This window comes from Mus caroli, unplaced genomic scaffold (assembly GCF_978045245.1).
Source record: "Mus caroli unplaced genomic scaffold, Mus_caroli_1 scaffold_10, whole genome shotgun sequence".
Lineage (NCBI taxonomy): Eukaryota > Metazoa > Chordata > Mammalia > Rodentia > Muridae > Mus > Mus caroli.
This window is the reverse complement of record NW_028227265.1, coordinates 9555515-9579159: the sequence shown is the minus strand read 5'-3', so window position 1 is coordinate 9579159 and position 23645 is coordinate 9555515. Positions and strand designations below refer to the sequence as shown.

Here is a 23645-nt window from a genome sequence, read left to right as displayed (position 1 = left end):
AGAGATGATATAATCCCAGACTTTAGGAGGCTGAGACAGGAGGATCAACGATTCCAGCCAACCCTGGCCACAAAGCAAGGCCCTACCTCAGATTTATGGTGATCCGCCTGCCTCTGCCTCCTGAGTGCTAGGATTGCAGGTGCGATCCAGTGCAGTTTGTCATCATTCACTGCTTTTGTAATTGAAACAGAATGAATTCCATGGAAAGGCAGCAAGTGGGATCAGTTCCCCACGTTCTGAGGGAGACAGGAGGAGGCCAGGCTAGCTTTACAGGTCAAGGTCACCTGTGGATTCCCAGGTTGGCCCAAGGCCTAACTACAGCCCCCCACCTCAGGGCTGTGCATCTTCTAGTTTGGCTTTCCAAACCCAACACCTCAGGTACTAATGTGAAGGTACACGTTATTAAAATAGCTTACGTTAGGTTGTCTATGGCAATGAGCTGAAGCAACAGTAGAACTGTTTAATCTACCTTAAAATTCTTAAAAATTCTAGGTAAATTTAATAGATAATAGGCATAAATTTATACTCACATGGTATACAACTAACAATATTCTCATTTCAAAACTTTTTTATCATCTTCCCCCAAAAGTCCCTAATTTTCCTTTGTTAATGGTCCCAACCCCCTCATCCCTGGCATACTCTACTATGCTTCTTGGCTCTCCCGCTTTCCTGTTTGAACGTTTTACTTATGTATTTTGTTTTCAAGTGGTTTGCTTTTCTGAGACAGTCTCTTTGTGTAGCCCAGGCTGGCCTTGAACTCTTTATCTTCCTGCTTCAGCCTCCCAAGAGCTGAGATGACAGCTGTGTGCCACCAAATGCAGTTGGGCGTGTCCTTCGTGTCTAGATTCTTTCTCGTAGAGGAACCTCTTCAAAGGTTCTTCCAGGCTATAAGATGAGTGACGTTTGATAACTATTATATGAATTAACAATGATATAAGATCAACAGATATTTACCTGCCATAAAAGCCCAGCAAGGATCATAACATTTGTTGGATGGCTTCGAGTGGAGAAGAAAGAGGCAGAGAGAGACAAAGAGAGCGAGCTGCAAAAGCTCTAGAGAGCGAGAGAACGAGAGAGTGAGACAGAAACAGACAGGCAGAGGAGAGGGAGGGAAGAAAAAGAAGGAAAGAATTATTTAAAATATTTTGAATCGACTTGGTCAAAGTTGGGGGAGTGGTGGTTGAGGCTCTGGGTTTAATCTCCTGAGCTTGATGGGGGGAAGTAATAATAACAGACTGGGATAAAGGTATGGAGAAAGCAGAAAACGGGCCAGAGTGTAGGGGTTGTGGCTGCTAGCAGAGTAGTCAACAAAGGCCTCTTGACCGAATCAGTGAGCAGAAGCCGCTCGAGGGGAAGATGAGGAGGATACAGCCTTCCCGGAGTTCTCGACCCACCCTGAGGTTTGTCCCACAGAGCCACCTCATATCCTGGAGCCTGGGACGTGGGCGCCAGCAAGCTTCTGCGGCGCATGCCTGACCTGCTTAGGGGACAGCCAGGCGCCATCAATAGTAAGGGACCCTGGTTGCCTCTTACAGATCTTGACCAGCTCAGCTCCTTCCCATCCACAGACCCCGCCCCTAAGGCTACACCCCCTGCCTCCTCAGGCCCCGCCCCTGAAGCTGCACTCCGCCTTCACAGGCCTGCCCCTCAGACGAGGCTCCGCCCCTTACCCTGCAGACCCCGCCTTTCGCCCGCCTGCCGGCCCCGCCCCCGCAGCCGCCATTGACAGTGTAGGCTCGCACTTCCTTGCAGAGGGATGGCTGCACTTCTGGCGGGCCCGGTAGCCCCGCAGTGTGAGCTGCTTTGGTAGCGGCTCGCTAGCGGGCGCGATCCGGGCTCGCGGGTGCACAGGTGCGGCCCACGCCTCCCTCGGCGCCTCAGCACTTTCGGGGCGGGACGCGGGACGGTGAGTGCCGCCTGGGCTCCGTGCTGGCTCCCGGGGATCCCGGGTGGGGGGCTCTGCACCTTCACCACACCACACCTGCTTGCACGCACGCAGCTAGGCGCCACAGACATGGTCCGGGAGACTAAGGCGAGCCTGGCACTGGAGAACTCTCTCTAGATTCCTTGGCCTAGAAAAGAAAGCTTCCAGACAGTGAGGAACTAGAGACCTGGCTGGCCGCCCTAAGTAGATGGGCAGAGAGGGTATCTATGTTTTCCTGTCTGTGACCTTGGGTGGGCCCCTCGGCCACCTGCCCACCCACGGTGTGGTTTTAGCCCTGTGGGAACAGTGGTGCCCATTCTCAGACCGCCAAGGTGAACCGGGAGAATCAGGGGTATGCAGTAATTAGATGCTGATTGGTACCTTTCTCTCTGGGCCCCCAGCAGCTGCGAGAGTTCCTGCCCGGATACAGCTTAGTCACAAAGTTTCTAGTTTTCTGGAAAAGATTCAGTTGTGTCTTCTTTCCCAGAGAGAGTGGAACAGGATGGAATGTCCGGATTTCTTCCTCCATGGGAACACTGGAGCCCCTTCGCTCTCCCCATTTATCTCAGAACCCTGCTGACTTATCTTTAGCAGAGACTCTTTGTTCAGTAGGAAACAAAATGATTCTTCGTGTGGGTTCAGCAGAACTGGGGAGGGGGGGCGGAGAATTTGTCTTGTAGCTCCCGCCCATGTTAGTTTTATAAGGAAAAGGGGGTAAAGAATTGAGACAGGAAAAGACAGACTCTTCTCCACCCAGCTGTTAAGGAAACAAGCGAGAGGCTGCACTTTCTAGCCTTCTAGAAAGAGAGGGGCTTTTGGGAGGAGGGAGGCTTTGGGAGTTGTAAGTAGGGGACTTGCAGGTATTAGCACCGGCACTGCTGCTCCCACCCCAGAAGATAGAGGAATGAGCAGAATTTCTCTGAATTTAGCCCAACAGGTTTATTCCTAACTGGGTGTCCCCTGTCAGTGTCCACCTAGACTTCCAAGTCCTCCAAAGCCTGCCTCATAGTCACAAGACTACGTGTGTCAGGTCTATAGATTTGATCAGAAAGGTCAGCACAGCAGTATTGCTCGTGTTTGTGTGAGAGCGCAGACCTCAGGGGAGGTTTCTCCCTGTGGATTCCTCCCTCCTATGACCAGACAGTACAGCTGTGGGTGCAGAGGAACGGGAGGCCCTGAACATCCTCCTGACTGTGGGATGCTGTGTGGGCTGGGCTGTTTCACACACACACACACACACCGTTGTGACCTCTTGAGTTTTGAATCAAGGACAGGATGGGGATAGTCTCGTGAAGTTAAATGGGAGAAAATTAATGAAGGCTCGTAGAAGCCCCGGGGATGGTGCCCATTAATCATTAATCACAACTGTCTCTCACCCTCCACTTCCTCCTGAGAACCTGAAAGTGTAACACTGGTCATGTCTGGCTGGGCCTTGTTTCCTGCAGAGGTGAAGGGCCCAATTTGGTGTCATTAACTAGTGATAGGACAATGTGAAATGTCCTCATCTATAAAGTAGGACCGTGGTCATTACCCTATGTGTGGGAGGAATTGAGACAGCTAAGGAAGTCCCTTAGCTTGGATCCACACTGCAACCCAGGCTCCACAATGATGACTGTCACGAAAACTCTGCCATAGCCCAAAGGTAGACTTTAGATTAAACATCAAAAGGTGGGTGTGTTAGGCCACTGAGATGGCTTAGTGGATAAAGGTGTTTGCCACCAAGCTTAACAACTTGAGTTCAATCCCTGGGTCCAGAAAGATGGGGAGAAAAAAACCAACCAACCAACCAACAAACAAAAAACCTGAACTCTCCCAGGCTTTTACAAAATAAACAAATTAAATTTAATTTAAGGGAGAAAACACGAACATGAGACACAGACTAAACACTGTGATGCGTCCAGACTTTGATGAATTAAATATAAGTAAAGGAGGTTGCTCCCTGCCCCCAGCCAAGGCTGTAAAATGGGCTCAGAGTTCCAGAAACTCTGATACCCCTACAAATACCTAAGGTCTTAAAAAAAAAAAAGCAACTGGGCTGTCTCCTGCCCCCACAGTCCCAAATAAAACAACTTATGTTAAGTCTGGTGGTGTTTGCACATTTTTGATCTCAGCACTCGGGAGACAGAGGCAGATAGATCTCTAGTGAGTTCAAAGTCAGCTCTTGTCTACAGAGCAAGTTCCAGGATAGCCAGAACTGCACAGAGAAACCCTGTTTCAAACAAACAAACAGAAAAATCTAGACTGTACTGTGTGCTCTCCTGTGTACCAGGTCTTGAGACACCTTTTAGATTAATATCATCTGCTCTTGTATATGAGGGTTTCTCTGTTTCTGCTCTCTCAATTCCCTTTGCGGACTTCTTACAACCTGACTTTCCCCACACGGTATTTTGTTCTCCATCACTCTCCTCCACGGGACGGTTTCTTCATTTGCTGACCACAGTGCCTGCCAGCAGGGCCTGCAGCAACCAGCCAACCTGGAGTTGATGCTACCTGTTCAGGAATGTCATTCTCATTGCAGGTCTGAAATCGGTCACAATGGAGGCAAGCAAGCAGATGCGGGTATCCCGGCCATACAAAATCAGCGAGTCTTCAAAGGTACGTGAGCAGTCCCTTCCCACCCACGGCATCGGTTCTGATCGCCTTGTTCTGGCTGACATCTCCTTAACTGTGGCCACACGTGAGTTTGCCGAGGAGCTCTGGGTATAGCCCCCTCCGTTCTACAGATCACCATGAGGGTGGGAGAAAAAAAAAACATGGGATTTCTGCCTTCGGGTGGGGCTTACCAACCAATATGGGTCTCATTGAGAACGTAGCCTCTGACTTTAAAGTAGAACTCAACCTCCTGACCTTAAGAATTTTTTCCCTGGGGAGGCAGAGGCAGGTGGATTTCTGAGTTCGAGGCCAGCCTGGTCTACAGAGTGAGTTCCAGGACAGCCAGAGAAACCCTGTCTCAAACAAAAAACCAAAAAGCAAAAAACAAATAAATGCCCCTCCCTTAGTTCTTAGCCGGGCGTGGTGGTGCACGCCTTTAATCCCAGCACTCGGGAGGCAGAGGCAGGCGGATTTCTGAGTTCGAGGCCAGCCTGGTCTACAAAGTGAGTGCCAGGACAGCCAGGGCTATACAGAGAAACCCTGTCTCGAAAAACCTACAAAAAAAAAAAAAAAAAAAAAAAGAATTTTTTCCCTGGGGAGGCAGAGGCAGGTGGATTTCTGAGTTCGAGGCCAGCCTGGTCTACAGAGTGAGTTCCAGGACGGCCAGGGCTATCCAGAGAAACCCTGTCTCAAAAAACAAAAAACAAAAAACAAAGAAAAACAAAAAACAAAATATTTCTTCCCTGATGTATCCAGCTCCCCGGAGACCCCAAGAGTGAACAAATGTGGGCTCCTTGGTCTGCAGCCACCAGCCCACACCAAGCTGGTTTCATTAGAACCACTCTCAGCCAGGAGAGAATCGGGGTGGGGGGATGGGGAGAAAGCCATTGCCCAGCTAGGCATGCCACACATCTATAGTCTTAGCACTTGGAGACTGAGGAGTGAAGACCATTATGAGTTCAAGGCCAGCCCTGGCTGTATAATGAAAACCAAGCTGGCTGGCCAGCCAGTTACATAGCAAGATCGCCTTTCAAAAAGCAAGCAAGCAAACAAACAAACAAACAAAAACAGCCTGTTGGGGTGTGGGTGTGGGTAGTGCATGCCCAGCACTAGGGAGGCAGAGGCAGGTAGAACCCTAAGTCTAGGGACCAACATTGGATGTATGTTTCTCTTCGAAGATTAAACCTCATGACTGTTTTGGATGGTACACTCTCTGATATGGCAAAATTGCCCCCAATGGGGTGAAAAATGACTCTCAGGGGTGCAGAAAGTTTACTTTTTCTTTTCTTTTTAAACACGTTTTTGTTTGATTTTTATTTTCATCTTTGTTTTTGAAGTGGGAGGTTTCACTGTAGCCCATAGATCTCTAGTAGTGAAAAATAAACTAAATAAGCCAGGTGGTGGTGGCACGCGTGCCGTTGGTCCCAGCACTTGGGAGGCAGAGGCACTGTGAGTTCAAGGCCAGCCTGGTCTACAGAGCAAGTTCCAGGACAGCCAGGGCTACACAGAGAAACCCTGTCTGGAAAACAAAAAAACAAATAAGCTGCCTAAATCATAAATGTGTTCTGTAAGTTTGGTCACCAGGCATGCCCATGTAACTAGTGTGCAGTGTGGGCACACCCATGTAACTAATGAGTAGTGTGGGCATCAGGCACACCCATGTGACTAGTGTGTAATGTGGGCATCAGGCACACCCATGTAACTAGTGTGTAGTGTGGGCATCAGGGATGCCCATGTAACTAGCTTCTAAGCAAAAGAGAAAGAACATGACCAAATGCTGCTGGTGGCTGCATTTACAGCCATCCTGCCTCTTCCTGTTCCTTTCTGGTCCCACTGGATCAACTGATGGGCACTCGGTATGTGTCTGGCACTCTTCAAACAGTGGAAGACCTCTTGAGGCTTTGGAAGCCACCAGCATGTCAAGGTAGGACGCTCCTGCACTCCGGTTTGGCACCATGAGAGCAATGTCATTGTTCTCTGAGGCACTCTAACTCGGGTTGCCTTGCAGGGAGTGGTATCGACTTCTAGCTTAGCAGACAGCCTCCCATACCTGCTGTACTCTGTTCTCACTCCTAACCACTTAGGGTCCCTCTGCCCCTGACATTTGATTATATAGAGCCACATATGGTAGCACATGCCTTTAATCCCAGCATCAAGGAAGCAGAGACGGGTGAACTTGAATTGAAGACCAGCCTGGTCTACTGAACAAGGACAGCCAGGGCTACAACAGAGAAAACCCATCTTAAATAATAATAATAATAGTTATTATTATTATTATTTATGAATGTCAAGAAATATATATACTGTCAAGAAATGCTGTATATGGTGCCACTAATTCCCCAACATGCTGAGTCTGTGTTACTGGTATTCCCTTGAAGTTGGGAGTGGTGGGTGTGTTTAAAGGTGCTGTGTGCAGCTGTGTCACAATGCCAGGGCAAACTGCTGCTGAGACCCAGGAAGAGAAGAGCCATAGTTGGTAGTATGGAGCCCACATCAGGCATGGTGGTTGAGGTCCCTCCTGCCCTGCAGCCCAGCAGCTCACAGTCATTTGGGCACACTGGGCCTTTATTGCACCCTGTCACATGTGACCTTGGTCTGTCCCAATTTCCTTCCTTCTTTGGGAGAGTCCCCAGGCTAGTAGCTGAAAGAGTTGAGGCCATTCCCGCTTCAGGCCATCAGGTGTCCCTGTAAGAGGGAAAACAGAATAAAGAGCCACACAGGTGGGGGTAGGGGCTGACAACAGATATCCTGTCACAGAAGAACAAGCAGGAGAGTCTAGCCCACTGAGCCAAGAGGGAGGTGACCTTGGGGAGGGCCTGTCATCTTCAGCTTGTGGAAAATGTGCCTGTTCCTCTCCACAAGCCTGCAAGGTGGACAGGGTGATCAGACATAGGAGCACAAAGAGATTAAGAGATTCCGTTACGAAGGCATCTGCCAGGGGTAGGGGGAAGGCACAGGTTGTGCTAAAGAGCAGATTCAAAGGGGAAAATAGGAAAGGAGCTGGGATATGGTTTTAGGGTGTTATGATGCTTACCTACCATGCGTGAAGCCCTTTGCCCAATCCCCGGTACTGCATGTGTGGTGTACATCTGTAATTCCAGCACACACCTGTAATCTCAGGAAGACCAGATGTTCAAAATCATCCTCAGTTACATAGAGAATTTGAGGCCAGCCTGGGGTAAATGAGACCCTGTTTACCGATAAACAGATACCCAGATGGATACATAGTTGGATACATAGGTAGACAGATATGTAAATAGATACATAGATACAGATACTTAGATACATAAACACATTGATAGAGCCCAGCCACTGAACTCATGCAGAGACTTAGTTACTCAGGGAGGTAAAGGCCAGCAGACACCATCAGCCTATCTTCCCACTTACCTGTTCCCTTCACACTTGGTCTCAGGCTAGCCATTTTCAGTTGGTGTTCCGTGAACAGACCAGCGATTTATGTTTCGAATAGTCTATTTTTCCTTATGTTGAATTTTCTTCTTGTCTTCTTCCTCTTCCTTTCTCCTTTTCTTAGTTCTCCATCCTCTCCCTTCTCCTACCTGCTTCTGTCTCATGGACAGCACAAAATGAGCCCTGAGAAGGACAGCACTCCTACAGTGTCCCTGGGTTCTCAGCCTAGGATCCAAGTACATGCATCGGATAGGTGGTGACAGCTATGGGCTCTGGAGACTGGGCAGTGGATGGGGGAGAGGGGTTAACCTGGCTGTGAAGGCTGCCTCCTCTCAGGGCCTCAAGCACAGAAAAAGCTTCCCAGGTGCCTGCTGAGCTTTCCGATGGGCTGATCCCTAACTCTAAATTATAAATATGCAGACTTAGAGAGGATCTGTGGCTAACCTAAGACCACACAGCCGCAGGAGACAGACAGTCCATCTGGATTTTAGGGGCTTCTCCCTAGGGAGTGCCACTTCTCTGATGAGAAAACATTTACAAAACATCTCTCACGGGGCTGGAGAGATGACTCAGAAGTTAAGAACACTGACTGCTCTTCCAAATGTCCTGAGTTCAAGTCCCAGCCATGGCTCACAACCATCTGTAAGGGGATCCAGTGCCCTCTTCAGGTGTGTCTGAAGAGAGCAATAGAGAGAGAGAGAGAGTGTGTGTGTGTGTGTGTGTGTGTGTGTGTCTTTAAAAAAAAAAACATTCTGCAAAAACAAAAAACATCTATCATGACCTAGAAGAAGAAGAAGGACCCTTGGCTGGGGGGCTGGTGAGATGGCTCAGTGGGTAAGAGCACCCGACTGCTCTTCCAAAGGTCCAGAGTTCAAATCCCAGCAACCACATGGTGGCTCACAACCATCCGTAACGAGATCTGGCGCCCTCTTCTGGTGTGTGTGTGAAGACAGCTACAGTGTACTTACATATAATAAATAAATAAATCTTAAAAAAAAAAAAAAGAATGAAAAAAAAAAGAAAAAAGCAATAAGAAAAAGCTATACAGTTATTTAAAGAATACTTTAAAAAAAAAAAGAAGAAGGAAAGGAAAGAGACAAATGTAAACTCTTAGACTCCTGGTTATAAAGGAGGAAGACAGAAAGCAAGCAGACAGTTTCTTGGTTTTGATTTTTCAAGACAGGATTTCTCTGTCTAATAGCCCTAGCTATCCCAGAACTCCCTCTGTAAACCAAGCTGGCCTTGAACTCACAGAGATTTGCCAAGCAGACAGTTTCTAGGAAATGTGTATAGTGGAGCTGGCTAGAAGGCTTAAGATGGAAAATCCTTTACTGTTCAAGTCTGCCAGACAACCTGAGCTCTGTCCTGCGGACGTCCTGGAAGGAATGAGAGAAAGCTGTCTTCTCCCCTCCCCTCCACATCCACACTGTCCTCGAATGTGCACACAGGCTAATACATAATGTTACTCACTTGTTTAACTTTATTTGAGAGAGTGTCTCTATGTCATCCTGGCTGGCCTGGAAATTTCTAGGTAGACCACCAGACTGGCCTTGACCTCACAGAGGCCCACCAACCTCTGCCTCTTGAGTGCTAAGATTATAAGTAAGTGCCACCATGCCTAGCCAAATTTTTAAAACTTATTTCAGGAGGGAGGGAAAGAAGGCAGGAGACACATGTTCTCAGAAGCGCTGTGACGATCTGGAGTTTACTTCCGGGGCTCATGTTCCGTCATCACAATCATATCACGACCTCTGGGGTCCGACTGCGGTCCCGGCAGGCCGTGGGTGACAGCTCAGTGCACCATTCCATGACACACCTTCTTGTGCAGGTGTACCACTGGCCTGACCACTCTACTGCGGTGCTGCAGCGGCTGAACGAGCAGCGGCTGCACGGCCTCTTCTGTGACGTGGTGCTGGTGGTCGAAGAGCAGCAAGTGCCAGCCCACCGCAACCTTCTGGCTGTGTGCAGTGACTACTTCAACTCCATGTTCACACTGGGCATGCGCGAAGCTTTCCAGAAGGAGGTGGAGCTGGTGGGCACCTCCTACGTGGGGCTCAAGGCCGTGGTGGATTTCCTTTACAGCAGCGAGCTGGAACTGGACGGCAGCAACATTGACTACATCCTGGAGACGGCGCATCTGCTGCAGATCTGGACCGTGGTGGATTTCTGCTGCGAGTACCTGGAGCAGGAGGTGAGCGAGGACAACTATCTCTACCTGCAGGAGCTGGCCTCCATCTACAGCCTCAAGAGGCTCGACGCCTTCATCGATAGCTTCGTACTGAGCCACTTCAGCACGCTGTCCTTCACTCCTGACTTCCTGCAGTCCATCTCAGTGCAGAAGCTGTGTGTCTACCTGAGCAGTGGCCAGGTACAGCACAAGTGGGAATACGACCTGCTGCAGGCGGCTCTGCAGTGGCTCACGCAGCAGCCGGAGCGCGAGGTGCACACCCGCCGCGTGCTGGAGAACATCCGCTTCCCCCTCTTCCCCGAGGACATCCTGCTACAGCGGGTGAAGCTGGCCATGTGCTCGCTGCTGCCCAGCGAGGCCAACGGCGAGGGCTTTGTGGAGGAGGCCATGCAGTACCACAACAGCCTGGTGGCCCAGCCTGTCCTGCAGACTAAGCGAACGCTGCTGCGCTCCGAGGAGTGCTTGCTTTTCGTGGGGGGCGAGGTCTCTGAGCGGTGTCTGGAGCTGAGCGATGACACCTGCTACCTAGACACCAAGAACGAGCAGTGGGTGAAGGAGACATCCCTGCCGGCCCGCCGGAGCCACCACTGCGTCGCTGTGCTGGGAGGCTTCATCTTCATTGCCGGGGGCAGCTTCTCGAGAGACAACGGAGGAAATGCCGCCTCCAACCTTCTTTATAGGTATGACCCCCGCCGTAAACAGTGGATCAAGGTGAGATTAAAGCAGATTAATTCTATCCTCTTGAGGCCTCTTTGTAGCTCTCTAACCTCACTGTGGCTTCCTGGTTCCGGGCCTTGGTAGCTGCCCTGCTTCAGAGAGAGGCATGAAGAGAAGAAGGTGATTAGCCACCTCAATGATCAATGCTGCCCTCCTTGGACCTAGACCTGGGTCAGGGAAGGCCAGCCATCTGAAGGGCTGGCTGTAGTCCAAGGCAGCATTCATAGATGGAATCTTCTGCCTTCATGGGCGCATTCTGGTCTGTCCTATGTCCAACACAATGGCCACTGGCACTATGTGGTCATTGAGAGCATGAAATGTGCCCAGTGCATGTTTTCAACCTTACTTAATGTAATTAAGTTACAATTATGTAACTAACAGATACTCAGTGTGGAGGGCTGCTCCAAGCTCCATGACAGGGCCCCCAGGCCGGAGCCTCTGCTGAGATTCTCTTGTGGAGAGGTTTGGGGAGTAATTCTCAGGAAACAACAGAGCTCAATCCAACCTAGGGCAAGCATGGAGGCCACATGTCAGCCCTGTTAATGTACCCTAGCTGAGTGTCTTAGTGTTCTATTGCTGTGAAGAGACACCATGACCAAGGCAACTCTTAGAAAAGAAAGCATGCGGGGCCGGCTGGAGAGATGGCTCAGCAGGTAAGAGCACTGACTGCTCTTCCGGACGTCCTAAGTTCAAATCCCAGCAACCACATGGTGGCTCACTACCATCCGTAATGAAATCGGATGCCCTCTTCAGGTGTGCCTGAAGATAATAGCTACAGTGTACTTACATATAATAAATAAGTAAGTCTTTAAAAAAGAAAGCAAGCATGTAGGGCTGGAGGCATGGCTCAGGCGGCTTAGAGCATGTAGAGAGGACCAGAATTCAGTTCCTGGCACCTGCAGGATCGCTCATAAACATGGGTAACTCCAGTTCCAGGAGATCCGATGTCCTCTTTTGACCTCCATGAGCACAAAGCATACACATACATACATGCAGGCAAAACACCCATATGTGTGATGTAAAATAAATAATTTTCTAAAGAAGATATCTCATGGGCCCTTGCTTACATTGTCAGAGTTAGTCCTTTATCATCATGGCCAAAAGCGGACAGGTGTGGTGCCTCAGCAGGTCCTAAGAGCTTTACCTTTCATCCACAGGCCGGGTACAGACTGGGCCTGGAATGGGCTTTCGAAACCTCAAAAGCTCATCACCCCCTGTGACACACTTCCTCCAACAAAGCCACCCCCTCCTAGTCCTTCCCAAACAGTTCACCAGTTGGAAACTAAACAATCAAGTATCTGAGCCTATGGGGGCCGGCAGTCACCCCGAGCTAGTGAAGGTTCAGAAGTTTCAGGTTAGTTCCTTGGCCTCCCCCCAAGTTTCACACTTCACCCCTGGATATGCTTGTGGCCTCATAGCCGGAATTGATTGGCATGAAATGCAGTGACCCTTGTACAATCACCTCTCTAGATTGCCACCCACCAGAATCCATCTTTATGTTCACACCTCTGTGTGACCAATAACCAACCCCTGGGGTTTGCTGAACTCAATGCCAACAAGGTGTGGTGGCTCACACCTGTTACCCCAGGACTTAGGAAGCCAATGGAAAAGGATTGCCACAAGTCTGAGGCCAAGTTGGGCCATGAAGTGATTCCAGGTTGTCCTGGATCATAGATGGAGGCCCTGTCCTGTCCCCAAAACAAAACCAAAGGACCCCAGGTGACCTTTCAGTTCCGTTCTCAAGACTCTAACCTGGGCCCGCAAGATGGCTTAGCAGGTAAAGAGGCTAGCCTTGGAAGCCCGGTGACTTGAGGTTGGTTCCTGGAACCCACATAAGAGGAAGGGAGAATCAACTCAGAGTTGATCTCTGACGTTCACACGCATGGCATGGCATGGCATGCACACACACCCCCTCCACATATACACATATGCACAATAATAACACACTTTAAAAAAAAAAAAAAACCTAAAAACTAAGTGAGGCCTGTCTTAGGGTTTTACTGCTGTGACAGACACCATGACCAAAGCAGCTCTTATAAGAACATTTAATTGGAGCCGGACATGGTGGCGCACGCCTTTGATCCCAGCACTCGAGAGGCAGAGGCAGACAGGTTTCTGAGTTCGAGGCCAGCCTGGTCTACAGAGTGACTTCCAGGACAGCCAGGGCTATACAAAGAAACCCTGTCTCAAAAAACAAACAAACAAAAAAGGAACATTTAATTGGGGTTGGCTTGCAGGTTCAGAGGTTCAGTCCATTATCATCGAGGCAGGAGCATGGCAGCATCCAGGCAGGCATGGTGCAGGAGGAGCTGAGAGTTCTACATCTTCATCTGAGGGCTGCTAAATACTGACTTCCAGGCAGCTAGGATGAGGGTCTTAAAGGCCACACCCACAGTGACACACCCATGCCAACAAGGCCACACCCGCTCCAACACTGCCACACCTCCTAAATAGTGCCACTCCCTCAGCCACCTGTATACAAACCATAACAGGGTCTCTGGGAAGCCCAACTTTGGCCTGTGGCCTCCTGAGTTATCATGGCTAGAGCTTCTATACTCTGCCTGCCTGCTGAGTCACTTACTGCTCAGTTAACATGGATAGTGACCAGTGGGTCAGCATTAGTTTAAAAAAAAATGTTTTTTTTTTCCAGCTGGATTGTGGTAGGGCATCGCCCAGCATGCTGGAATCCCGGGGTTTCATTCCTAGCTCCATGAATATACTATCTGATGGGGGAGAAGGGCAAGCTGGCTTTCGTTGAAATGTTTTAATTTTACATGGATTTATTTAATTTTATGTGTGTGGGTACCATGTTTGCATGCATGTCTGAGCATCACACGCATGTCTGATATCTGAGAGGGTCAGAAGAGCAAGGCAGATCCCTTGGAGCTAGAGTTATGGACAGTTGTGAGCTGCCATGTGGGGGCTGGGAATCAAACCCGGATCCCCTGTAAGAACAAGTGCTCTTAATAGCTGAACCATCTCTCCAGTCTGGTGTTGGGTTGTGTTTGTTTCTTTTTGTTTTAGAAACTTATTCATGTCTGGCATGATGATGCCAGGACACAAGGTTGACCACATGGCTAAACCAGTTTGAAGAGACATGTCCCCGGACTGGAGAGATGGCTCAGTGGTTAAGAGCACTGACTGCTCTTCCAAAGGTCCCGAGTTCAAATCCCAGCAACCACATGGTGGCTCACAACCATCTGTAATGGGATCTGACACTCTCTTCTGGTGCATCTGAAGACAGCTACAGTGTACTTAGCTATAATGATAAATAAATAAAGAAGTAGAAGACGAAGCATGTCCCATGTACCTCTTAGGGGTCTGAGTCTAAGTATCAGGGGTTCTCAGAATTCCCAGCAGGCCCCTCTTCCCCACACATTCGCACACTGTCTGGCCTTGCTCTGTGGACACAGCTGAGGAATGTGGTGCTGGGGAAGGGAAGCTTCAGGTGTCTCCCCCCTCACAGGTGGCGTCCATGAACCAGCGCCGTGTGGATTTCTACCTAGCTTCCATTGAAGACATGCTGGTGGCCGTCGGTGGCCGGAACGAGAACGGAGCGCTGTCTTCTGTAGAGACCTACAGCCCCAAGACCAACTCCTGGACCTACGTGGCTGGCTTGCCAAGGTGATGAGGGCTTCAGGCCCATGCTGGAAGCTGATGTCGTCACGGGATAAAGTTTAGTCTTGATCACTGTTTTCATAAATGTCCTAGCTTCATCATAGCTGGCTAGGCCGTGGGGGGCTGAGGGCAGTTGCAGGCCTTGCCACCAAGACAAGCATCCCATTTCTGAATTGACTGGGGTCCTGGGCTTCAGAGAGTGAATGTTGATATGGGTAAGTGCCTCACCGGGCTGGCTCTGTGAGCATGGGTTCTGAGAGGCAGGAGCATCACTCCACCTGGGTTTCGTTTGTTCACCTGCAAAGTGGGTACCACAGCACAGCCTGGGGAAAGTTAGACACCATCTCTCCGTGACATTCTCCTGTGGCCTCCAGCAGGCAGAGAACACCCCACCCCAGGGTAGTGATGTACCCTCCCCTCCCCAGGCCCACAACTGAGTATTGAATGTGGGTTGTGTCAAGGACCTGCCAAACCTGCAGGCCATCTGATTATCACCCCTAGGCTGCACCTGAACCCAGACTCTCTGAACCAGTCTGGCTGTGGGATATACTACTTATCTAGGGGACTTGGTCCCAGGGAGCTGAGGCAGGAGATTAAGTTTGAGGCCATGCCGACTACGTACTGAGACTTTGTCTCAAATAGATAAGTATGGATTCTGGAAACCAGGGGCCAATCCTCATTCCTTGACACTTTTGCTGAGCTCATGTCACTGTGACTAGGCCCTGGGCATCCACAATAGCCTGGTGAGTAGAGAGGCAGCCAGAGAGTGGCAGTGAGTGGTGATCAGTGGTGTAAATGGTTGCCTGTCGATGGGCTCCCGGGATGAGTGCCATATCATTATCAGGTGAAATGAAGTTGGTAGTCATGCTAAGAGCAGTTGCCACCACTGCCACCTTCTTGGAACAATAGCATAAGGGTGGAATTACTCCTCAGGAGACCTTCTGTGCCCTCTGTTGGGGTGGCCTCGATCCACAGTGACATCGGCAGTGCGTTCATGACCTGCCTTTCTTACTTTCCTGTCCAGCTTTCTCAGTCATTGCCATAGCAGGGTCTGCACAAACCCCATCAGAGCTAGGGCCTGGGCTGTCCTGTCTCTTCCTCCTGCCCTGGACTCTTCCCGTGTATGCCATCCCAGCCTTCTCCTGCCCCGATTGCCCACTAAACCACATGACACGGGCTTCATGTTCTTGCCCCCAAGCTTTATTTGGGGTTTTTGGCTCCTACAGTTGCTTATTGTGTGTGTGTGTGTGTGTGTGTGTGTGTGTGTGTGTGTGTATTTCATGTGCATATTCAGGTGCCACGGCATACACGTACATGGTCAGAGGACAGCTCACAGGCGTTAGTCTCTTCCACCAGGTGGGATTGAAGGATCAACCTCATATTGTAAGGCTTGGCAGCGAGCATCTTTACCCACAGAACCATTATGCCAGCCCTCTCTGACATAGGTCTCATCGTGTAGTCTTGGCTGGCCTGGAACTCACAGAGATTAAAGGCAGGATCACAGGCCGGATATTCATTCTTCTCCTTCTTCCTCTCTCTCTCTCTCTCTCTCTTTCCACATTGATGATGTTTAGAGGAGTCAAGCTTACAAAAAACAGCGCAGAAAGCGCAATGCTCCCATGCGCATCCCCTCCCGGATGTAGGGGCCGCTTATTCACCTGCATTCTGTACCCCTTGTCCATGGCAGCAGGCTACCTTCCCCTGAGCTCTCTGTCCTCCGGCCTCTGCAGGTTCACCTATGGCCACGCGGGCACCATCTACAAAGACTTTGTATACATCTCAGGGGGCCACGACTACCAGATTGGCCCGTACCGCAAGAACCTGCTGTGCTATGACCACCGGACAGACGTGTGGGAGGAGAGGCGGCCCATGACAACAGCTCGGGGCTGGCACAGCATGTGCAGCCTGGGTGACAGCATCTATTCCATCGGGGGCAGTGACGACCACGTGGAATCCATGGAGCGCTTCGACGTGCTGGGCGTGGAGGCCTACAGCCCACAGTGCAACCAGTGGACTCGCGTGGCGCCGCTGCTGCAGGCCAATAGCGAGTCAGGCGTGGCCGTGTGGCAGGGCCGCATTTACATCCTGGGGGGGTACAGCTGGGAGAGCACGGCCTTCTCCAGGGCTGTGCAGGTGTATGATAGCGAGGCCAACAGGTGGAGCCGGGGTCCCGACCTCCCCAACGCCATTGCGGGCGTGTCGGCCTGTGTGTGCGCCCTCAACCCAAGGCTGGAGGAAAAGAAGAAGAGGAACAAGGACAAATGCCAGGACCGAGGTCAGTGACCCCGAGGCGCTCACAGAGGCAGCCGTCTCCGTGACAATCCTCCACCCCACCCCCCTCCAGCAGCCTTTTGTACTTTTTTCATTCCCGGTCTTTCTATGCTACCACAGTAAATAATAATTAAATATTCTTCACAATTTCACATATTATCTTGTTTGAATACATACATCAGGGCCCTCATGTCTGCACAGACCTTCTTCAGGCCACACACTCCCAAAGGTCCCCATGTCTGTCTCTGCCAACAGTAGCTGGCACACAGGCTATACGGAAAGTTTTGCAGTAAAACTCGGGGTCTCCAAGGTCTGGGCTTCTCCAAACTTGGCCAAACTCTCTCACAGACACCCACTATGTGCTGAGGGCCAGCAGGAGGCTGGTCCAGAGCCTTGAGGTGTGAGCCTCAGCTGCATTTTGCATTCCGTTGTCACAGGCAAGAGCAAGCACATCTGTTATGCATTTAAAGACACAGGGTCCCCCAAGCTCCCTGGAAAGGCAGACAAGACCTAGGGCCTGTTGATTGTCTTGTTGAAAGCTCCATAGCAGCTGATTCTTCTCTGCACAGTGCCATCTCCCCTGGATGGTAATCTCTGTAGACTCTATATGGCTGGGAGGTGTTTCTGTACAGTATTGTGTAGTGTGAGCTACCCACCTCCTGTCATCATCACAGTGAGGTCTCCAAATCTACCTTTCCCTTCTCAGAAATGAAAAGGCAGCCCTATGGCGCTCACGGTCATCCCTCTGGACTGGCCCGGCCATCAGGAGCACAAGTGAGCACTCTGGTCCCCCAAAAGTGGCTGAGTTTCTTCCCCGGCTCTAATAACCATCCTGGCTCTGCCAGCTGCCGCTAAGTGGTTCTACCATGCAGGGAAGATGCCGTTTCTCAATCTCTTTCCTTCTTTCTTTGAAACAGGGTCACGTACTGTAGCCCAGGCTATCATCAAACTCATGGTGATCCTCCTGCCTCAGCCTCCCGAGAGCTGGGATCACAGACATAGCCATCACACCCAGTCAGACTCTTTGGTGCTTTCGTCTGTCGACATCTCGTCTCGTTTGTTTGTTTGTTTGTTTGTTTGTTTGTTTTTCAAGACAGGGTTTCTCTGTGTAGCCCTGGCTGTCCTGGAACTCACTCTGTAGACCAGGCTGTCCTGGACACCAGAGATCCGCCAGCCTCTGCTGCCATCTAACCACACCTCACTTCTTTATAGGGTCAGGGTAACTTCTCCCCAGCAAAGCCTCATCTCACTGATTTGATTTTGCTGAGACAGGTTCCCTTCTAGTGTTGTCTGGCTTTGAACTCTTGATCCTCCAGCCTCTACCTCCCAAGTGATGGGGTCATAAGGATTTGCTCCATGCTCCTCAGATTCTCAGTTCACTTTTCTGTGCTTCCTTCCCTCCCAATCTGGGGTTCACTGTGCTTCCAGTCAGTCTGCTTCTGTAGTGATCTGGGAATGGGGGAGACTGGTGTGAGAAATGAGTCCCTGGCCTTCAGCATGACCATGTAAGCAGCCTGCATATCCATTCAGCTCCTGCATGTAGAAGTCCCTAAGGGCTCACGGACAGTTGAACTCTTCTGCAGGGCATGCAGACAGATGCCCTTCTGTGTATTAAAGGCTCTGAGAAGTCCTGCACTCACCGCCCATCCACGTCATCCCATTAGTATCCACACTTTGGCTTTGAAACTCCACCTCTTCTCCCCTCCCGAATACTGAACTCCATCCAGGACAGGGTACCGATCCCTATTCCAAGACGAACTGTATCGCTTGAGAACCTTTCAGAAGGTATAGTGGAAGCGTGGCCGGCTCTCCACAGATCGTGGGCACAGAAGGAGATTCAGCCCAAGTTGGGCAGTCTGGCGAAAGCACTGCTAAGTCCTTGCAGAGCAGGATAGCCTTGACACTGGAGAGAAGAGAGCTGCTGGTCTGATCCCAAGCAGCTCGTCCATTGCTCACCGTGTCCCTCTCAGAAACCCACAGGCTCAGAAGCTGCTGCTGAAGCAGCGGAAAGCCTTCCTTTAAAGGGAGGGCTGGACTGTAAGTTTTCCTGGGCACTGCTTTTTCTCATAGCTGGGGGCAGCTGCCCTCTGCTGAGAAAGGGTTTTGAGCTCCATGGGATCCGTGGAAAGCCCTGGAGCCCAGCGGTGGTCCCTGGCCAGGTTTTTGTTACCCAGGGCTTTAGTTGAAAATTCTATGCAAGAATGAAAGGAGCAGGTTTCCCAAAGGACAGCCAGAGTTCGAGGCTGGCCTGGTCTACAGAGTGAGTTCCAGGACAGCCAGGGCTACACAGAGAAACCCTGTCTCGGAAAAAAGAAGATAAACCCAAAAGGACAGCCAGCCTCCAGCTGGACCCTGAGATCATGATTGTTGGAATAGACATGGCAGGCTTTGTATCTTATTGTTTACAAAGAATTATAGTTTTGGGGCTGGAGAGATGGCTCAGTGGTTAAGAGGATTGACTGCTCTTTCAAAGGTCCTGAGTTCAATTCCCACCAACCACATGGTGGCTCACAACCATCTGTAATGTGATCAGGTGCCTTCTTCTGGTGTGTCTGAAGACAGCTGTAGTGTACTCATACATAAAATAAATAAATCTTTTTAAAAAAAGAATTACAGTTTTACCTTATATTTGCTATAGGTTTTTGGTTCAGAACTGTGTTTGAGTAAGGCAGAAATGCAGTAAGAGATGGAAGGCTTGCAGGAAGCTCAGGCGTGCTGACTTGCCTGGTCCCCCTGCTGTTTGGCATCACACAGCACAGCCAGATGCTCTGGCACATGCCTGCCACCCAGTCACTGGAAAGGCTGAGGTGGGAGGATCTCCTAAGCCACAAAGTCCCAGGCAAGCTTGGACAATATGGTGAGAGCCTGTGTTGCCTCTACCCTCAGATATACATGATTGTCTGACACCATTTATACTGTTTCACACTCTAAGACCCCTGGGTAGGTAAAGCTACTTGTCCTGAGCTATATGATCATCGCTTCCTGGTCCTTAATTATAAGGTAACCTGGACAGACGTGGATGAGGCCCCAGCAGCTAATTGGGATGCTGTTTTACACCTCCAGCTGCAGAGGAGTCTCTCTCCCATGGTCCAGGGCCCTGTCTGCAAGTCCAGATGTACTGACCTATGTATGACTGCCTTGGCCCTCAAGCCAGGAGAAAATTTCCAGTGCTAGAAATAAAGTGCAGGCCACCCCTTCCTCCCTCCTAGAGAGTCACCCATTGTCCTTCCTGACCCTGGTCTCTATGGTGTGATGTTGGGCTGTACCCTTAGCCTACAGTCTCTCTCCCGCAGGGGTAGCTGCTGCTGCTGCACTCTGTGGGAGACCCTGGTCCCCAGGTTTAAGCCTGCATAGTGCAGGGCAGCCTCAGAGGAGACCCCGCCCTGCCTCTGCCAAGGCGGACTTTTAAGCATTTTTAAGAGCTGTTTTGATACCTTTTCATACAATTTGCTACTCACCATTTTGTAGGGTGCCTGCTGGGGTCCTCCCTCCCCGGGTCTTCGCTTAGGCTCAGCGCCTTGGTTTGTCTAGATCGTGGATGCCCTGTTGTGCGTGTGCACCTTGCATGGTGTGACTTTGTCTTCCATCCCACCCTTCTTCTACGTGAACAATCTAAAGCAGCCGGAGCACTGATGTCCCTGGAGGGCAGGTCCTGTGCTTCGGAGGGTTGGTTCTTCTGCCAGAGTTCCTGCCTCAGAGGAGTGCAGAGTGGGAGAGTTACCTGAAGCTGGTCTATTTTATCTGGGTCATTTCCCTAACATGTGTGGCTGGGGTCCTAGTCTCTTCCTATCTACCCATCCAGTAAGGAGTGCCTAACTCCACAGCTATGACCATGGCATCTTATCCTTTCACTCTATAGCCTCTGACCTCTGACCTCCAGGTGGGTGGTGTCCCTGTGTGTTCAATGTGACTAGAATGGGTGGCCTCGGGAGGGGAGCTGAGTGCCTTAAACTGTCCCTTAGTTGTCTCAGTTAACAGCACTGAATGAATGGGGCTGGGATGAGGGCTCAGTCAGTAACGTGCTCCCCTGGAAGGCAGGAAGCCCGTGGGTCCCATCCCCATAAACTGAGCATGGTGATCTCAACACTTGGGAGGTGGAGGCAGGAGGATTACAAGTTCAAGATCTTCCTTGACTACACAGCAGGTTTGAGGCCAGCCCTGGCTACAGGAGAACCCTGTTTTGACCTAATTGATGAATTAATGATAAACTGATACGTGAAAGCATCGGATAAACATAACAGGTTGACCCAGGAAGTGCTGGTCCTGAGGTTTGACGTTAAAGCCATCAACAGCTGGCCCCAGTCGAAATCAGGGACCTTCTGGTGAGCTGAAAGCATGTGGTGCCTTCTGGCTCCTGATGTCACAGGGATCTGTAACTGTATATGCTTTTTAATGTGTAGCTTTTGTGTTTGTAATTTTAATTTTATGGCATTCAGAGTTTTCCTGTCTCGCCTCCTTGGTTGACGGTTTGCATGTTGCTTCTGTTTTGAGTTCCACTGGCATACATTAAAAGAACTTGCCTGCCAGGATGTGCTTTGTGGTTATTACACGGTCTGTATCTCTCTCTTCTCTTATGAGGATGAACCTACATGTGGAACACATAGAATTGGGAAATGAACCAGGTTTCCTTTGAACACGGCGAGAGGCTGGGTATTCTAGTGCCACTTCAACTGTGCTTCTAATGACTGTGTTTACCCAGGAGTGTTATTCAGATCCTTCCTTGCCACACTAAGTCCCTGTGACCTGAGCTGTGGGTCAGTTGAGGTAATTTGGTAAGCAAAGAGAAAGCTAAGTATAAAGAAAGACCCTTGATCAGAAAGGCGGTGGCTGGGGGTGTCGCTCAGAGGCACAGCTCTTCACTAGCATGCATGAAACTCTAGGTTCTATACATCAAACTATAAAACAAAAGCAAACCAGGAGTGGTGGCGCACGCCTTTAATCCCAGCACTCGGGAGGCAGAGGCAGGTGGATTTCTGAGTTCGAGGCCAGCCTGCCTGGTCTACAGAGTGAGTTCCAGGACAGCCAGGGCTACACAGAGAAACCCTGTCTTGAATGCCACCCCACCAGAGAAACAGCACTCCGGAGTCTGAGGCAGGAGGCTTGCCACAAGTTCCAGACCACCCTGGGTTGCAGAGTAAAGCCCAGTCTCAAAGAATCAAAAATGAAAAGACCAGGGCTGAAAAGATGGCTCATCAGTTAAGAGCACTGACAGATCTTCCAAAGGTCCTGAGTTCAAATCCCACAACCACATGGTGGCTCACAACCATCTCTAATGTGATCTGATGCCCCCTTCTAGAGTGTCTGAAGAAGGGGGAGAAGGGGAAGGGGAAGGGGAAGACCAGATAGTGTCAGTGAAGACAGAGGCTCCTCTCCCCTTGAGCCTGTGGCACTGAGGTTGGCTCCCTGCAGGCAAGGTTTAATGAGGCCACCTATAATCAAGCCAATAACTATTGGGGCCTTCAGCCAATCAGTATCCAGAGAGTGCAGGGAAGCACCTGCACACCCCACACCTGGAAGCCTAGAGCCACACCAGATAGGACATGACTGCCAATCACAAACTCCTTCCCTTGGCCAGTGGTCTGTTGTCTTGGTGTGAGAGCTTCCGAGATGAGATGGAAGAAGGAGGCTTGGCCTTTTGTGGAGTGACATGCCTATCACAGCCAAGCTGGATGACCGTGGTTTGTGACATGGAAAAAGATGAGCCTCAGCTGGTCAGTGGTGGCGCACGCCTTTAGTTCCAGCACTCTGGAGGCAGAGGCAGGTGGATTTCTGAGTTCGAGGCCAGCCTGGTCTACAGAGTGAGTTCCAGGACAGCCAGGGCTACACAGAGAAATTCTGTCTTGAAAAACCAAAACAAAAAAAGAAACAAAAACAAAAAAAGATGAGCATCAGCTCAGCAAAGCTGCTCTCACCCAAGGCTTGCCCAATCGTGGAATCACCCGTTCCATGGGGTTGAAGGTGGGGAGTGGTCCTGAAAGCTAGCTAGTGCTGGGGTCTCTGCAACCTCCACAGACATCAGAGCAGCAATCTGTGGGAGGCAAGAAGGCAGTTCGGTTCAATTGGTTCAAACATCTGGAGTTTGACCCTGAGTATTTTAGGCACATTTAGGCACAGCACAAGTTGGTGAAAACTCTCCTGGTGATAATTAACTCAATCCCGTGTGCGCAGTGAAGCTTAAGTGAATCTCCTTGAGGAACAGAGTCAGCCAAATAAAGATCGGCATCGAAACTCTTGGTAGACACCTTCCATAAAGATGGTTCCATAAGTGGGGCACACCTTTAATCACAGCACTCAGGAGGCAGAGCCAGGTGGATCTCTGAATTTGAGGCCAGCCTGGTCTACAGAGAGAGTTCCAAGACAACCAGGGCTACACAGAGAAACCCTGTCTCAAAAACAAACAAACAAACAAAAAAACAACAAAAAAACAGGGCCTGGAGAGATGACTCAATGGTTAAGAGCACTAGCTGCTCTTCCAGAAGTCCTAAGTTCAATTCCCAGCAACCACATGGTGGCTCACAACCATCTGTAATGGGATCTGATGCCCTCTTCTGTCATGGTAGCATACAAGCAATAGATACGTATAAATAAATGTGTATGGATAAATAGATATGTATAAAGTGGGGCAGTGGGGCACATGCCTTCAGTTCCAGCACTGAGAAGGCAGAGGAAGGTGCATGTCTGTATTTGAGGCCAGCATGGTCTACAGAGCAAGGTTCAGGACAGCTAAAGCTACACTGAGAAACCCAGTCTCAACAAACAAGCAATCACCAACAACAACAATGGTAGACCCAGGCCCAGTGTGGTGGCGCATGCCTTTAATCCCAGCCCTTGGGAGGCAGAGGCAGGTAGATTTCTGAGTTCAAGGCCAGCCTGGTCTACAGAGTGAGTTCCAGGACAGCCAGGGCTACACAGAGAAACCCTGTCTCA

The 23645-nt window shown here is 50.2% G+C and overlaps 1 protein-coding gene across 1 annotated transcript; it reads left to right on the top strand.

The window, feature by feature from the left end:
* Nucleotides 1-1718: 1718 nt before the first annotated feature.
* Klhl36 (kelch like family member 36) lies at nucleotides 1719-16870 on the top strand. The gene is made up of 5 exons (XM_021170357.3): nucleotides 1719-1906; nucleotides 4443-4519; nucleotides 9753-10823; nucleotides 14296-14453; nucleotides 16178-16870. The coding sequence occupies exons 2-5, from the start codon at nucleotides 4460-4462 to the stop codon at nucleotides 16728-16730; spliced, it is 1842 nt and encodes a 613-aa protein (XP_021026016.1). The 5' UTR covers nucleotides 1719-1906; nucleotides 4443-4459; the 3' UTR covers nucleotides 16731-16870.
* The last annotated feature ends 6775 nt before the right edge of the window (nucleotides 16871-23645 follow it).

What these genes read in the sequence shown, in the direction of transcription:
- Klhl36 (XM_021170357.3), top strand. Translation starts at nt 4,460, where the DNA reads ATGGAGGCAAGCAAGCAGATGCGGGTATCCCGGCCATACAAAATCAGC. An exon ending in AAATCAGCGAGTCTTCAAAG is followed by an intron (nt 4,520 to 9,752) that starts GTACGTGAGCAG and finishes CTTCTTGTGCAG; the next exon opens with GTGTACCACTGGCCTGACCA. An exon ending in GCCGTAAACAGTGGATCAAG is followed by an intron (nt 10,824 to 14,295) that starts GTGAGATTAAAG and finishes CCCCCCTCACAG; the next exon opens with GTGGCGTCCATGAACCAGCG.